This window comes from Centroberyx affinis, unplaced genomic scaffold (assembly GCF_046629955.1).
Source record: "Centroberyx affinis isolate AG114_WGS23_722 - 3 ecotype Tasmania unplaced genomic scaffold, CSIRO-AGI_Caff_v1 ptg005303l_1, whole genome shotgun sequence".
NCBI lineage: Eukaryota > Metazoa > Chordata > Actinopteri > Beryciformes > Berycidae > Centroberyx > Centroberyx affinis.
In genome coordinates, this window is record NW_027282643.1 from 37111 (window position 1) to 52070 (window position 14960).

At 47.4% G+C, this 14960-nt stretch overlaps 1 protein-coding gene across 1 annotated transcript in view; it reads left to right on the forward strand.

Annotated features, from left to right (window-relative positions):
* LOC139667110 (uncharacterized) overlaps positions 1 to 14960 on the forward strand; it is a 65951-nt gene that overhangs the window by 5579 nt on the left and 45412 nt on the right. The window contains exons 23-73 of the mRNA XM_071546518.1: positions 173 to 372; positions 470 to 582; positions 724 to 830; positions 966 to 1142; positions 1454 to 1662; positions 1766 to 1860; positions 2283 to 2310; positions 2410 to 2494; positions 2626 to 2772; positions 2857 to 3068; positions 3174 to 3277; positions 3372 to 3490; positions 3581 to 3748; positions 3987 to 4186; positions 4284 to 4396; positions 4538 to 4644; positions 4780 to 4956; positions 5268 to 5476; positions 5580 to 5674; positions 6097 to 6124; positions 6224 to 6308; positions 6440 to 6586; positions 6671 to 6882; positions 6987 to 7090; positions 7185 to 7303; positions 7394 to 7561; positions 7800 to 7999; positions 8097 to 8209; positions 8351 to 8457; positions 8593 to 8769; positions 9081 to 9289; positions 9393 to 9487; positions 9910 to 9937; positions 10037 to 10121; positions 10253 to 10399; positions 10484 to 10695; positions 10800 to 10903; positions 10998 to 11116; positions 11207 to 11374; positions 11613 to 11812; positions 11910 to 12022; positions 12164 to 12270; positions 12406 to 12582; positions 12894 to 13102; positions 13206 to 13300; positions 13723 to 13750; positions 13850 to 13934; positions 14066 to 14212; positions 14297 to 14508; positions 14614 to 14717; positions 14812 to 14930. Of these exons, the coding sequence (XP_071402619.1) occupies positions 173 to 372; positions 470 to 582; positions 724 to 830; positions 966 to 1142; positions 1454 to 1662; positions 1766 to 1860; positions 2283 to 2310; positions 2410 to 2494; positions 2626 to 2772; positions 2857 to 3068; positions 3174 to 3277; positions 3372 to 3490; positions 3581 to 3748; positions 3987 to 4186; positions 4284 to 4396; positions 4538 to 4644; positions 4780 to 4956; positions 5268 to 5476; positions 5580 to 5674; positions 6097 to 6124; positions 6224 to 6308; positions 6440 to 6586; positions 6671 to 6882; positions 6987 to 7090; positions 7185 to 7303; positions 7394 to 7561; positions 7800 to 7999; positions 8097 to 8209; positions 8351 to 8457; positions 8593 to 8769; positions 9081 to 9289; positions 9393 to 9487; positions 9910 to 9937; positions 10037 to 10121; positions 10253 to 10399; positions 10484 to 10695; positions 10800 to 10903; positions 10998 to 11116; positions 11207 to 11374; positions 11613 to 11812; positions 11910 to 12022; positions 12164 to 12270; positions 12406 to 12582; positions 12894 to 13102; positions 13206 to 13300; positions 13723 to 13750; positions 13850 to 13934; positions 14066 to 14212; positions 14297 to 14508; positions 14614 to 14717; positions 14812 to 14930 (6888 nt within the window). The remainder of the gene's footprint in view (positions 1 to 172; positions 373 to 469; positions 583 to 723; positions 831 to 965; positions 1143 to 1453; positions 1663 to 1765; positions 1861 to 2282; positions 2311 to 2409; positions 2495 to 2625; positions 2773 to 2856; positions 3069 to 3173; positions 3278 to 3371; positions 3491 to 3580; positions 3749 to 3986; positions 4187 to 4283; positions 4397 to 4537; positions 4645 to 4779; positions 4957 to 5267; positions 5477 to 5579; positions 5675 to 6096; positions 6125 to 6223; positions 6309 to 6439; positions 6587 to 6670; positions 6883 to 6986; positions 7091 to 7184; positions 7304 to 7393; positions 7562 to 7799; positions 8000 to 8096; positions 8210 to 8350; positions 8458 to 8592; positions 8770 to 9080; positions 9290 to 9392; positions 9488 to 9909; positions 9938 to 10036; positions 10122 to 10252; positions 10400 to 10483; positions 10696 to 10799; positions 10904 to 10997; positions 11117 to 11206; positions 11375 to 11612; positions 11813 to 11909; positions 12023 to 12163; positions 12271 to 12405; positions 12583 to 12893; positions 13103 to 13205; positions 13301 to 13722; positions 13751 to 13849; positions 13935 to 14065; positions 14213 to 14296; positions 14509 to 14613; positions 14718 to 14811; positions 14931 to 14960) is intronic.

Genomic DNA, 14960 nt, shown 5'->3' on the forward strand with positions numbered 1-14960 from the left:
GTACTCAGATATCTATGTACATGTCTCTCCATCAATTGTGGGGGACTCGAAGCAGGTTAAATGTTACTTTTCATCCTATTAGCATTTTTAATAGGCTGCTAGGAAAGAGTTGGTCTACTGGAAAGGTATCGATTGTGTCGAGTTCAAATCCTCTCATGTCGTGCTTTTGCAGGTCCCTGATATCCAGCCCGTTGTGAGAGATCTTGTAATGAATCGGACCTTCACCATCATCAGTCCCCATTTCCCGGGCTTTGAAAGACAAGACTGGTTTGCTTGGTTCCGAGTAATACTGATTCCTGTCCTCCCAAGTTTCAATCCAGTGATGCTCAAGAGCGCAACCTCAAACATCAACTGCACAAACTACCATGTCGTGTGAGTTGCATCGCACAGACGGACGACATTGCATGGCTCAGGTGTACAAAATGTGATTGAGGAACCGCTCATGAGTGTGTCTATTCACCATTTGCAGTGTGAGAGGGTTGGCCGAGGCTTCCCCTGCGACACCGTTGCGCAGGCAACGAGGGATCGCGGAAGTTCTGCTGGACTTCCTGAGGAGATCTGCCGACGTCATCAACACACCAGGTATGGCTGACAGAGTAGACTGTGCCACACAGCTGCTTATTTGGGCTTGCCCATTGACTTCAGACCATGGCAAAGTATGCTTAAATTGCTTAAAATGCTTGCTACTTTGTAGACATGCTAATGTCCATTTATATGTCTTAGCTTGCAGGCAGGGAATCCGCAGTGACGAAGAATGGATCGAAACCAACCTGGGGCCGTTTTCCGAACACGCAACCTACTCTGACCTGACATTCTTCAACATCTCTGGGGTAAATCATACGTTATGCTCACAGTCTTCCTTTCAAGCACAGCGCAATGTCCGTAACCTTTTCACGTCTGCTCGTAGGTGTAGATTTACCATTGTGAAAGAGAAAAAATGATTCATACTTTGTTCTTGTCATCAGGTGGCAGTTTTGGACTCCCTCTCACCAAATCAGAAAGCTGAGCTGATCCTGGATCCAGACAGTAGCGCTTTGGACAATGAGACCATTGTGAGGGATGTGTTCAGCAGCTTGACAGAGTCCCCTGATGAAGAGCAGCTCGATCAGTTTTTCGAGACTTTTGCAGGGCTCGCTATGCAGGTGAATGCTTAACTGTGGGATTGCTGGTCATGTTTTCCCATCAACTGGGTTGATATAAAGGCCATGTAAAGCTTCCCCCGGGGCTGAAGGACATTTGGAATAAGCCTCTTAGGGGGCCCAAATTGGGCCGACCTGTAATGATGAATTTCCAATATTCTCCTGGAATGACTTGATCCCTGGGATGTGTTGATTCCTACTGCTGATGCTCCGAAGCACAAAGATGTGCCACCAAGCTTAAACTCATTTCTGCCATGATCACCATAAAGGTAGCATGCCCTTCTGAAGTAAACCACAAATCATTTCGTTTACAGAGAAACATCACCATCATCCAAAATCCAGCCGTAAGAGACACCATCCTGAACCTGACCTTGACAGCTCTTGCTCCTGAATTCGACGACTTTGAGCCAAGAGACTTCCGGCGGTGGTTCCAGGTCAATCTGGTTGTTGTGATGGCCAGCTTCCGTCCTGGCAGTTTGGTTGTGATCCCCAGTAACATCAGCTGTAGATCCTACAATGCCATGTAAGAGATGATAATTTTGAAGTCCACAGACGCACACGGCGAGGCTGCATAACAGAACTGCCACTCCAGACAGACTGCAATAACATGTGTTGTCTTCCCTCAGATTCACTGGTCTTCAGCAAAGTTTGGAATCCCTGCCACCGCATCTCTCACAGGGTGTGAGATCAAGCATCGAGTCACTAACGGAGACATTCAGACGTACGTGGCAAACTGCACTCTTGACACATTTGTTCTGGAAAGCCAGTATCCACTACTCTAAAAATAGCTCTATTAACGCCATGGTTTCAATTTAATTTTCTCTCAAACAGGCTGCCCAAGGCCAGGATCTTTCTTGGTAAGTTGACTGTTATGGGTGTTTTTTGTTGGATGGCGCACTTATCAATCACAATGCAGGAGACACAAGTTAGGCATGGCAAAGTTGTTAAGGGGGCTGCGATAAGTTTGCGTAACCTTGTCTAATTTGTCACGAGACTTACAGTTGTGTTTTGCCTTTCTCCAGTGCAAAGAAACAGCGGTTGATGGTAAGTCAAAAGAAAATGGAGACGTCTGAAATTGGTCCAACAATTCTCAAACTTAAGCTACAACGTCTGAAACATTCATTTCTTTTTGTCTTTTGGCAGAGTACCGTGTCTGTGGTGGAGTCGACAGGTAGGCGCATCACTTTTTTGTTCAGAGTTGGGATAGGCAAAGGCGCTTTGAGCCATCCAACAGAGACAACAACAGCTTTCTTGTTAATGTTTCCTTCAGCTCACGACTTGAACAGTTCCTGTCTTCCGGCAATGCCTCTGGAGCCCTGTGCAATTTTACCATCACTGAGCACGCCTGTTCCTCGGTAAGCTTTGTTTCGTCTACGTTGAGAGTGTCCGTGAACCATTTGGCTCCTACTCCGGTATCTTGAGTTGATTTGCCTTAGACACACAGAAACCTCACTTTTTTCCCCCCGTATCATTTTGTTTTTCCAAGGCTGCCCGTCTCACACCCAGCAATGTGGTCACAGTGATGAAATGCTCTCTGGGGAGCCAAAGGACATATCCGGTAGAGGTCTGGAAGCTTTTCTTCCAAAGAGCAGCTTCTGTGCTAGACCGGGCTCTTCTGGAACATTCCACCATGGTAAACCCAATCCCATAATCTCAGAGAGCTGTTGTCTTCCTGTGTGAATTTTATGTCATACCAAAATGGTCTCTGCCATTCCAGGCCCCCAACAAGAGTGGCCCATCCCTGTCACATGCCCTTGAGGCACTCGGAGAGGTGAAAATCGCCAACTTCAGCCAGGCACAACTGCAGAATCAGAGCTTTGTCAGCAAGTGGTTCCAGGGGAAACTTCGTCCATTCTTGGCTGCTCCATCCCGCAACTTCCTGGTCTGTCTCAGCTCCAGGAACTTCAGCTGCCAGACCTACCGAATTGTGTAAGTAACGACGTGATACCTTGCGCCACTGTGGAAAAAAAGATGGCAGAGGTGCCTGCAGTTGTCAAATAGATTAGATCTCAAGGGTCATCTTTCACATTTCAGCATCCAGGCTCTCAGCAGCCAAATGGCATCCATGGACAGAGAAACACAGCGAGCAGTCTTCACTCACTTCATCTATCCATTCCTCGCAAGGAATGACTCATCAGGTAAAACCAGAGACTCTGGGCTCAACTCCGTAAACTCTTGATACCATGTGGCGGTGATATCCTGCCAACGTCTTTGCTTGTGTCTTCATTTCAGATCCTGGCTGTGTCTCAAACATCAGTGGTAGCAGGGAGTGGCTACAGACAAACTTTGGCAACTTCTCTGGTTTTGCAACCCTGCAGGATTTGCAAACCCTCAATCCAAACTTCTCCAGTGTAAGTGGCTGGTGTGATTGTAGTATTAGTGGCCCTCATTGAAAGGTCCACCTACGGTTTTGTGCTTACTGTCTTTGTTTCCTTTTGTAGGCAGATGCGTTGTCACTGCTTACCCCTACCCAGGTGGCACAGCTGACACTGAGCTCAGGGGCCTTGAATGACACAGACCTGATCGAAGTTGTGTTTGTGCGACTGGAGCAGGGTAACGCTCTGGAAAATGTGGATGAGTTCCTGAGGCAACTGACAGCAAATGGAGAGGTGGGCCACTCCTCCACTTTAGGAAAAAGGAAAATCCTGGGTTTTGAACTGAGCATAGTCAGCCGTGTACTCAGATATCTATGTACATGTCTCTCCATCAATTGTGGGGGACTCGAAGCAGCTTAAATGTTACTTTTCATCCTATTAGCATTTTTAATAGGCTGCTAGGAAAGAGTTGGTCTACTGGAAAGGTATCGATTGTGTCGAGTTCAAATCCTCTCATGTCGTGCTTTTGCAGGTCCCTGATATCCAGCCCGTTGTGAGAGATCTTGTAATGAATCGGACCTTCACCATCATCAGTCCCCATTTCCCGGGCTTTGAAAGACAAGACTGGTTTGCTTGGTTCCGAGTAATACTGATTCCTGTCCTCCCAAGTTTCAATCCAGTGATGCTCAAGAGCGCAACCTCAAACATCAACTGCACAAACTACCATGTCGTGTGAGTTGCATCGCACAGACGGACGACATTGCATGGCTCAGGTGTACAAAATGTGATTGAGGAACCGCTCATGAGTGTGTCTATTCACCATTTGCAGTGTGAGAGGGTTGGCCGAGGCTTCCCCTGCGACACCGTTGCGCAGGCAACGAGGGATCGCGGAAGTTCTGCTGGACTTCCTGAGGAGATCTGCCGACGTCATCAACACACCAGGTATGGCTGACAGAGTAGACTGTGCCACACAGCTGCTTATTTGGGCTTGCCCATTGACTTCAGACCATGGCAAAGTATGCTTAAATTGCTTAAAATGCTTGCTACTTTGTAGACATGCTAATGTCCATTTATATGTCTTAGCTTGCAGGCAGGGAATCCGCAGTGACGAAGAATGGATCGAAACCAACCTGGGGCCGTTTTCCGAACACGCAACCTACTCTGACCTGACATTCTTCAACATCTCTGGGGTAAATCATACGTTATGCTCACAGTCTTCCTTTCAAGCACAGCGCAATGTCCGTAACCTTTTCACGTCTGCTCGTAGGTGTAGATTTACCATTGTGAAAGAGAAAAAATGATTCATACTTTGTTCTTGTCATCAGGTGGCAGTTTTGGACTCCCTCTCACCAAATCAGAAAGCTGAGCTGATCCTGGATCCAGACAGTAGCGCTTTGGACAATGAGACCATTGTGAGGGATGTGTTCAGCAGCTTGACAGAGTCCCCTGATGAAGAGCAGCTCGATCAGTTTTTCGAGACTTTTGCAGGGCTCGCTATGCAGGTGAATGCTTAACTGTGGGATTGCTGGTCATGTTTTCCCATCAACTGGGTTGATATAAAGGCCATGTAAAGCTTCCCCCGGGGCTGAAGGACATTTGGAATAAGCCTCTTAGGGGGCCCAAATTGGGCCGACCTGTAATGATGAATTTCCAATATTCTCCTGGAATGACTTGATCCCTGGGATGTGTTGATTCCTACTGCTGATGCTCCGAAGCACAAAGATGTGCCACCAAGCTTAAACTCATTTCTGCCATGATCACCATAAAGGTAGCATGCCCTTCTGAAGTAAACCACAAATCATTTCGTTTACAGAGAAACATCACCATCATCCAAAATCCAGCCGTAAGAGACACCATCCTGAACCTGACCTTGACAGCTCTTGCTCCTGAATTCGACGACTTTGAGCCAAGAGACTTCCGGCGGTGGTTCCAGGTCAATCTGGTTGTTGTGATGGCCAGCTTCCGTCCTGGCAGTTTGGTTGTGATCCCCAGTAACATCAGCTGTAGATCCTACAATGCCATGTAAGAGATGATAATTTTGAAGTCCACAGACGCACACGGCGAGGCTGCATAACAGAACTGCCACTCCAGACAGACCGCAATAACATGTGTTGTCTTCCCTCAGATTCACTGGTCTTCAGCAAAGTTTGGAATCCCTGCCACCGCATCTCTCACAGGGTGTGAGATCAAGCATCGAGTCACTAACGGAGACATTCAGACGTACGTGGCAAACTGCACTCTTGACACATTTGTTCTGGAAAGCCAGTATCCACTACTCTAAAAATAGCTCTATTAATGCCATGGTTTCAATTTAATTTTCTCTCAAACAGGCTGCCCAAGGCCAGGATCTTTCTTGGTAAGTTGACTGTTATGGGTGTTTTTTGTTGGATGGCGCACTTATCAATCACAATGCAGGAGACACAAGTTAGGCATGGCAAAGTTGTTAAGGGGGCTGCGATAAGTTTGCGTAACCTTGTCTAATTTGTCACGAGACTTACAGTTGTGTTTTGCCTTTCTCCAGTGCAAAGAAACAGCGGTTGATGGTAAGTCAAAAGAAAATGGAGACGTCTGAAATTGGTCCAACAATTCTCAAACTTAAGCTACAACGTCTGAAACATTCATTTCTTTTTGTCTTTTGGCAGAGTACCGTGTCTGTGGTGGAGTCGACAGGTAGGCGCATCACTTTTTTGTTCAGAGTTGGGATAGGCAAAGGCGCTTTGAGCCATCCAACAGAGACAACAACAGCTTTCTTGTTAATGTTTCCTTCAGCTCACGACTTGAACAGTTCCTGTCTTCCGGCAATGCCTCTGCAGCCCTGTGCAATTTTACCATCACTGAGCACGCCTGTTCCTCGGTAAGCTTTGTTTCGTCTACGTTGAGAGTGTCCGTGAACCATTTGGCTCCTACTCCGGTATCTTGAGTTGATTTGCCTTAGACACACAGAAACCTCACTTTTTTCCCCCCGTATCATTTTGTTTTTCCAAGGCTGCCCGTCTCACACCCAGCAATGTGGTCACAGTGATGAAATGCTCTCTGGGGAGCCAAAGGACATATCCGGTAGAGGTCTGGAAGCTTTTCTTCCAAAGAGCAGCTTCTGTGCTAGACCGGGCTCTTCTGGAACATTCCACCATGGTAAACCCAATCCCATAATCTCAGAGAGCTGTTGTCTTCCTGTGTGAATTTTATGTCATACCAAAATGGTCTCTGCCATTCCAGGCCCCCAACAAGAGTGGCCCATCCCTGTCATATGCCCTTGAGGCACTCGGAGAGGTGAAAATCGCCAACTTCAGCCAGGCACAACTGCAGAATCAGAGCTTTGTCAGCAAGTGGTTCCAGGGGAAACTTCGTCCATTCTTGGCTGCTCCATCCCGCAACTTCCTGGTCTGTCTCAGCTCCAGGAACTTCAGCTGCCAGACCTACCGAATTGTGTAAGTAACGACGTGATACCTTGCGCCACTGTGGAAAAAAGATGGCAGAGGTGCCTGCAGTTGTCAAATAGATTAGATCTCAAGGGTCATCTTTCACATTTCAGCATCCAGGCTCTCAGCAGCCAAATGGCATCCATGGACAGAGAAACACAGCGAGCAGTCTTCACTCACTTCATCTATCCATTCCTCGCAAGGAATGACTCATCAGGTAAAACCAGAGACTCGGGGCTCAACTCCGTAAACTCTTGATACCATGTGGCGGTGATATCCTGCCAACGTCTTTGCTTGTGTCTTCATTTCAGATCCTGGCTGTGTCTCAAACATCAGTGGTAGCAGGGAGTGGCTACAGACAAACTTTGGCAACTTCTCTGGTTTTGCAACCCTGCAGGATTTGCAAACCCTCAATCCAAACTTCTCCAGTGTAAGTGGCTGGTGTGATTGTAGTATTAGTGGCCCTCATTGAAAGGTCCACCTACGGTTTTGTGCTTACTGTCTTTGTTTCCTTTTGTAGGCAGATGCGTTGTCACTGCTTACCCCTACCCAGGTGGCACAGCTGACACTGAGCTCAGGGGCCTTGAATGACACAGACCTGATCGAAGTTGTGTTTGTGCGACTGGAGCAGGGTAACGCTCTGGAAAATGTGGATGAGTTCCTGAGGCAACTGACAGCAAATGGAGAGGTGGGCCACTCCTCCACTTTGGGAAAAAGGAAAATCCTGGGTTTTGAACTGAGCATAGTCAGCCGTGTACTCAGATATCTATGTACATGTCTCTCCATCAATTGTGGGGGACTCGAAGCAGGTTAAATGTTACTTTTCATCCTATTAGCATTTTTAATAGGCTGCTAGGAAAGAGTTGGTCTACTGGAAAGGTATCGATTGTGTCGAGTTCAAATCCTCTCATGTCGTGCTTTTGCAGGTCCCTGATATCCAGCCCGTTGTGAGAGATCTTGTAATGAATCGGACCTTCACCATCATCAGTCCCCATTTCCCGGGCTTTGAAAGACAAGACTGGTTTGCTTGGTTCCGAGTAATACTGATTCCTGTCCTCCCAAGTTTCAATCCAGTGATGCTCAAGAGCGCAACCTCAAACATCAACTGCACAAACTACCATGTCGTGTGAGTTGCATCGCACAGACGGACGACATTGCATGGCTCAGGTGTACAAAATGTGATTGAGGAACCGCTCATGAGTGTGTCTATTCACCATTTGCAGTGTGAGAGGGTTGGCCGAGGCTTCCCCTGCGACACCGTTGCGCAGGCAACGAGGGATCGCGGAAGTTCTGCTGGACTTCCTGAGGAGATCTGCCGACGTCATCAACACACCAGGTATGGCTGACAGAGTAGACTGTGCCACACAGCTGCTTATTTGGGCTTGCCCATTGACTTCAGACCATGGCAAAGTATGCTTAAATTGCTTAAAATGCTTGCTACTTTGTAGACATGCTAATGTCCATTTATATGTCTTAGCTTGCAGGCAGGGAATCCGCAGTGACGAAGAATGGATCGAAACCAACCTGGGGCCGTTTTCCGAACACGCAACCTACTCTGACCTGACATTCTTCAACATCTCTGGGGTAAATCATACGTTATGCTCACAGTCTTCCTTTCAAGCACAGCGCAATGTCCGTAACCTTTTCACGTCTGCTCGTAGGTGTAGATTTACCATTGTGAAAGAGAAAAAATGATTCATACTTTGTTCTTGTCATCAGGTGGCAGTTTTGGACTCCCTCTCACCAAATCAGAAAGCTGAGCTGATCCTGGATCCAGACAGTAGCGCTTTGGACAATGAGACCATTGTGAGGGATGTGTTCAGCAGCTTGACAGAGTCCCCTGATGAAGAGCAGCTCGATCAGTTTTTCGAGACTTTTGCAGGGCTCGCTATGCAGGTGAATGCTTAACTGTGGGATTGCTGGTCATGTTTTCCCATCAACTGGGTTGATATAAAGGCCATGTAAAGCTTCCCCCGGGGCTGAAGGACATTTGGAATAAGCCTCTTAGGGGGCCCAAATTGGGCCGACCTGTAATGATGAATTTCCAATATTCTCCTGGAATGACTTGATCCCTGGGATGTGTTGATTCCTACTGCTGATGCTCCGAAGCACAAAGATGTGCCACCAAGCTTAAACTCATTTCTGCCATGATCACCATAAAGGTAGCATGCCCTTCTGAAGTAAACCACAAATCATTTCGTTTACAGAGAAACATCACCATCATCCAAAATCCAGCCGTAAGAGACACCATCCTGAACCTGACCTTGACAGCTCTTGCTCCTGAATTCGACGACTTTGAGCCAAGAGACTTCCGGCGGTGGTTCCAGGTCAATCTGGTTGTTGTGATGGCCAGCTTCCGTCCTGGCAGTTTGGTTGTGATCCCCAGTAACATCAGCTGTAGATCCTACAATGCCATGTAAGAGATGATAATTTTGAAGTCCACAGACGCACACGGCGAGGCTGCATAACAGAACTGCCACTCCAGACAGACCGCAATAACATGTGTTGTCTTCCCTCAGATTCACTGGTCTTCAGCAAAGTTTGGAATCCCTGCCACCGCATCTCTCACAGGGTGTGAGATCAAGCATCGAGTCACTAACGGAGACATTCAGACGTACGTGGCAAACTGCACTCTTGACACATTTGTTCTGGAAAGCCAGTATCCACTACTCTAAAAATAGCTCTATTAACGCCATGGTTTCAATTTAATTTTCTCTCAAACAGGCTGCCCAAGGCCAGGATCTTTCTTGGTAAGTTGACTGTTATGGGTGTTTTTTGTTGGATGGCGCACTTATCAATCACAATGCAGGAGACACAAGTTAGGCATGGCAAAGTTGTTAAGGGGGCTGCGATAAGTTTGCGTAACCTTGTCTAATTTGTCACGAGACTTACAGTTGTGTTTTGCCTTTCTCCAGTGCAAAGAAACAGCGGTTGATGGTAAGTCAAAAGAAAATGGAGACGTCTGAAATTGGTCCAACAATTCTCAAACTTAAGCTACAACGTCTGAAACATTCATTTCTTTTTGTCTTTTGGCAGAGTACCGTGTCTGTGGTGGAGTCGACAGGTAGGCGCATCACTTTTTTGTTCAGAGTTGGGATAGGCAAAGGCGCTTTGAGCCATCCAACAGAGACAACAACAGCTTTCTTGTTAATGTTTCCTTCAGCTCACGACTTGAACAGTTCCTGTCTTCCGGCAATGCCTCTGGAGCCCTGTGCAATTTTACCATCACTGAGCACGCCTGTTCCTCGGTAAGCTTTGTTTCGTCTACGTTGAGAGTGTCCGTGAACCATTTGGCTCCTACTCCGGTATCTTGAGTTGATTTGCCTTAGACACACAGAAACCTCACTTTTTTCCCCCCGTATCATTTTGTTTTTCCAAGGCTGCCCGTCTCACACCCAGCAATGTGGTCACAGTGATGAAATGCTCTCTGGGGAGCCAAAGGACATATCCGGTAGAGGTCTGGAAGCTTTTCTTCCAAAGAGCAGCTTCTGTGCTAGACCGGGCTCTTCTGGAACATTCCACCATGGTAAACCCAATCCCATAATCTCAGAGAGCTGTTGTCTTCCTGTGTGAATTTTATGTCATACCAAAATGGTCTCTGCCATTCCAGGCCCCCAACAAGAGTGGCCCATCCCTGTCATATGCCCTTGAGGCACTCGGAGAGGTGAAAATCGCCAACTTCAGCCAGGCACAACTGCAGAATCAGAGCTTTGTCAGCAAGTGGTTCCAGGGGAAACTTCGTCCATTCTTGGCTGCTCCATCCCGCAACTTCCTGGTCTGTCTCAGCTCCAGGAACTTCAGCTGCCAGACCTACCGAATTGTGTAAGTAACGACGTGATACCTTGCGCCACTGTGGAAAAAAGATGGCAGAGGTGCCTGCAGTTGTCAAATAGATTAGATCTCAAGGGTCATCTTTCACATTTCAGCATCCAGGCTCTCAGCAGCCAAATGGCATCCATGGACAGAGAAACACAGCGAGCAGTCTTCACTCACTTCATCTATCCATTCCTCGCAAGGAATGACTCATCAGGTAAAACCAGAGACTCGGGGCTCAACTCCGTAAACTCTTGATACCATGTGGCGGTGATATCCTGCCAACGTCTTTGCTTGTGTCTTCATTTCAGATCCTGGCTGTGTCTCAAACATCAGTGGTAGCAGGGAGTGGCTACAGACAAACTTTGGCAACTTCTCTGGTTTTGCAACCCTGCAGGATTTGCAAACCCTCAATCCAAACTTCTCCAGTGTAAGTGGCTGGTGTGATTGTAGTATTAGTGGCCCTCATTGAAAGGTCCACCTACGGTTTTGTGCTTACTGTCTTTGTTTCCTTTTGTAGGCAGATGCGTTGTCACTGCTTACCCCTACCCAGGTGGCACAGCTGACACTGAGCTCAGGGGCCTTGAATGACACAGACCTGATCGAAGTTGTGTTTGTGCGACTGGAGCAGGGTAACGCTCTGGAAAATGTGGATGAGTTCCTGAGGCAACTGACAGCAAATGGAGAGGTGGGCCACTCCTCCACTTTGGGAAAAAGGAAAATCCTGGGTTTTGAACTGAGCATAGTCAGCCGTGTACTCAGATATCTATGTACATGTCTCTCCATCAATTGTGGGGGACTCGAAGCAGCTTAAATGTTACTTTTCATCCTATTAGCATTTTTAATAGGCTGCTAGGAAAGAGTTGGTCTACTGGAAAGGTATCGATTGTGTCGAGTTCAAATCCTCTCATGTCGTGCTTTTGCAGGTCCCTGATATCCAGCCCGTTGTGAGAGATCTTGTAATGAATCGGACCTTCACCATCATCAGTCCCCATTTCCCGGGCTTTGAAAGACAAGACTGGTTTGCTTGGTTCCGAGTAATACTGATTCCTGTCCTCCCAAGTTTCAATCCAGTGATGCTCAAGAGCGCAACCTCAAACATCAACTGCACAAACTACCATGTCGTGTGAGTTGCATCGCACAGACGGACGACATTGCATGGCTCAGGTGTACAAAATGTGATTGAGGAACCGCTCATGAGTGTGTCTATTCACCATTTGCAGTGTGAGAGGGTTGGCCGAGGCTTCCCCTGCGACACCGTTGCGCAGGCAACGAGGGATCGCGGAAGTTCTGCTGGACTTCCTGAGGAGATCTGCCGACGTCATCAACACACCAGGTATGGCTGACAGAGTAGACTGTGCCACACAGCTGCTTATTTGGGCTTGCCCATTGACTTCAGACCATGGCAAAGTATGCTTAAATTGCTTAAAATGCTTGCTACTTTGTAGACATGCTAATGTCCATTTATATGTCTTAGCTTGCAGGCAGGGAATCCGCAGTGACGAAGAATGGATCGAAACCAACCTGGGGCCGTTTTCCGAACACGCAACCTACTCTGACCTGACATTCTTCAACATCTCTGGGGTAAATCATACGTTATGCTCACAGTCTTCCTTTCAAGCACAGCGCAATGTCCGTAACCTTTTCACGTCTGCTCGTAGGTGTAGATTTACCATTGTGAAAGAGAAAAAATGATTCATACTTTGTTCTTGTCATCAGGTGGCAGTTTTGGACTCCCTCTCACCAAATCAGAAAGCTGAGCTGATCCTGGATCCAGACAGTAGCGCTTTGGACAATGAGACCATTGTGAGGGATGTGTTCAGCAGCTTGACAGAGTCCCCTGATGAAGAGCAGCTCGATCAGTTTTTCGAGACTTTTGCAGGGCTCGCTATGCAGGTGAATGCTTAACTGTGGGATTGCTGGTCATGTTTTCCCATCAACTGGGTTGATATAAAGGCCATGTAAAGCTTCCCCCGGGGCTGAAGGACATTTGGAATAAGCCTCTTAGGGGGCCCAAATTGGGCCGACCTGTAATGATGAATTTCCAATATTCTCCTGGAATGACTTGATCCCTGGGATGTGTTGATTCCTACTGCTGATGCTCCGAAGCACAAAGATGTGCCACCAAGCTTAAACTCATTTCTGCCATGATCACCATAAAGGTAGCATGCCCTTCTGAAGTAAACCACAAATCATTTCGTTTACAGAGAAACATCACCATCATCCAAAATCCAGCCGTAAGAGACACCATCCTGAACCTGACCTTGACAGCTCTTGCTCCTGAATTCGACGACTTTGAGCCAAGAGACTTCCGGCGGTGGTTCCAGGTCAATCTGGTTGTTGTGATGGCCAGCTTCCGTCCTGGCAGTTTGGTTGTGATCCCCAGTAACATCAGCTGTAGATCCTACAATGCCATGTAAGAGATGATAATTTTGAAGTCCACAGACGCACACGGCGAGGCTGCATAACAGAACTGCCACTCCAGACAGACCGCAATAACATGTGTTGTCTTCCCTCAGATTCACTGGTCTTCAGCAAAGTTTGGAATCCCTGCCACCGCATCTCTCACAGGGTGTGAGATCAAGCATCGAGTCACTAACGGAGACATTCAGACGTACGTGGCAAACTGCACTCTTGACACATTTGTTCTGGAAAGCCAGTATCCACTACTCTAAAAATAGCTCTATTAACGCCATGGTTTCAATTTAATTTTCTCTCAAACAGGCTGCCCAAGGCCAGGATCTTTCTTGGTAAGTTGACTGTTATGGGTGTTTTTTGTTGGATGGCGCACTTATCAATCACAATGCAGGAGACACAAGTTAGGCATGGCAAAGTTGTTAAGGGGGCTGCGATAAGTTTGCGTAACCTTGTCTAATTTGTCACGAGACTTACAGTTGTGTTTTGCCTTTCTCCAGTGCAAAGAAACAGCGGTTGATGGTAAGTCAAAAGAAAATGGAGACGTCTGAAATTGGTCCAACAATTCTCAAACTTAAGCTACAACGTCTGAAACATTCATTTCTTTTTGTCTTTTGGCAGAGTACCGTGTCTGTGGTGGAGTCGACAGGTAGGCGCATCACTTTTTTGTTCAGAGTTGGGATAGGCAAAGGCGCTTTGAGCCATCCAACAGAGACAACAACAGCTTTCTTGTTAATGTTTCCTTCAGCTCACGACTTGAACAGTTCCTGTCTTCCGGCAATGCCTCTGGAGCCCTGTGCAATTTTACCATCACTGAGCACGCCTGTTCCTCGGTAAGCTTTGTTTCGTCTACGTTGAGAGTGTCCGTGAACCATTTGGCTCCTACTCCGGTATCTTGAGTTGATTTGCCTTAGACACACAGAAACCTCACTTTTTTCCCCCCGTATCATTTTGTTTTTCCAAGGCTGCCCGTCTCACACCCAGCAATGTGGTCACAGTGATGAAATGCTCTCTGGGGAGCCAAAGGACATATCCGGTAGAGGTCTGGAAGCTTTTCTTCCAAAGAGCAGCTTCTGTGCTAGACCGGGCTCTTCTGGAACATTCCACCATGGTAAACCCAATCCCATAATCTCAGAGAGCTGTTGTCTTCCTGTGTGAATTTTATGTCATACCAAAATGGTCTCTGCCATTCCAGGCCCCCAACAAGAGTGGCCCATCCCTGTCACATGCCCTTGAGGCACTCGGAGAGGTGAAAATCGCCAACTTCAGCCAGGCACAACTGCAGAATCAGAGCTTTGTCAGCAAGTGGTTCCAGGGGAAACTTCGTCCATTCTTGGCTGCTCCATCCCGCAACTTCCTGGTCTGTCTCAGCTCCAGGAACTTCAGCTGCCAGACCTACCGAATTGTGTAAGTAACGACGTGATACCTTGCGCCACTGTGGAAAAAAAGATGGCAGAGGTGCCTGCAGTTGTCAAATAGATTAGATCTCAAGGGTCATCTTTCACATTTCAGCATCCAGGCTCTCAGCAGCCAAATGGCATCCATGGACAGAGAAACACAGCGAGCAGTCTTCACTCACTTCATCTATCCATTCCTCGCAAGGAATGACTCATCAGGTAAAACCAGAGACTCGGGGCTCAACTCCGTAAACTCTTGATACCATGTGGCGGTGATATCCTGCCAACGTCTTTGCTTGTGTCTTCATTTCAGATCCTGGCTGTGTCTCAAACATCAGTGGTAGCAGGGAGTGGCTACAGACAAACTTTGGCAACTTCTCTGGTTTTGCAACCCTGCAGGATTTGCAAACCCTCAATCCAAACTTCTCCAGTGTAAGTGGCTGGTGTGATTGTAGTATTAGT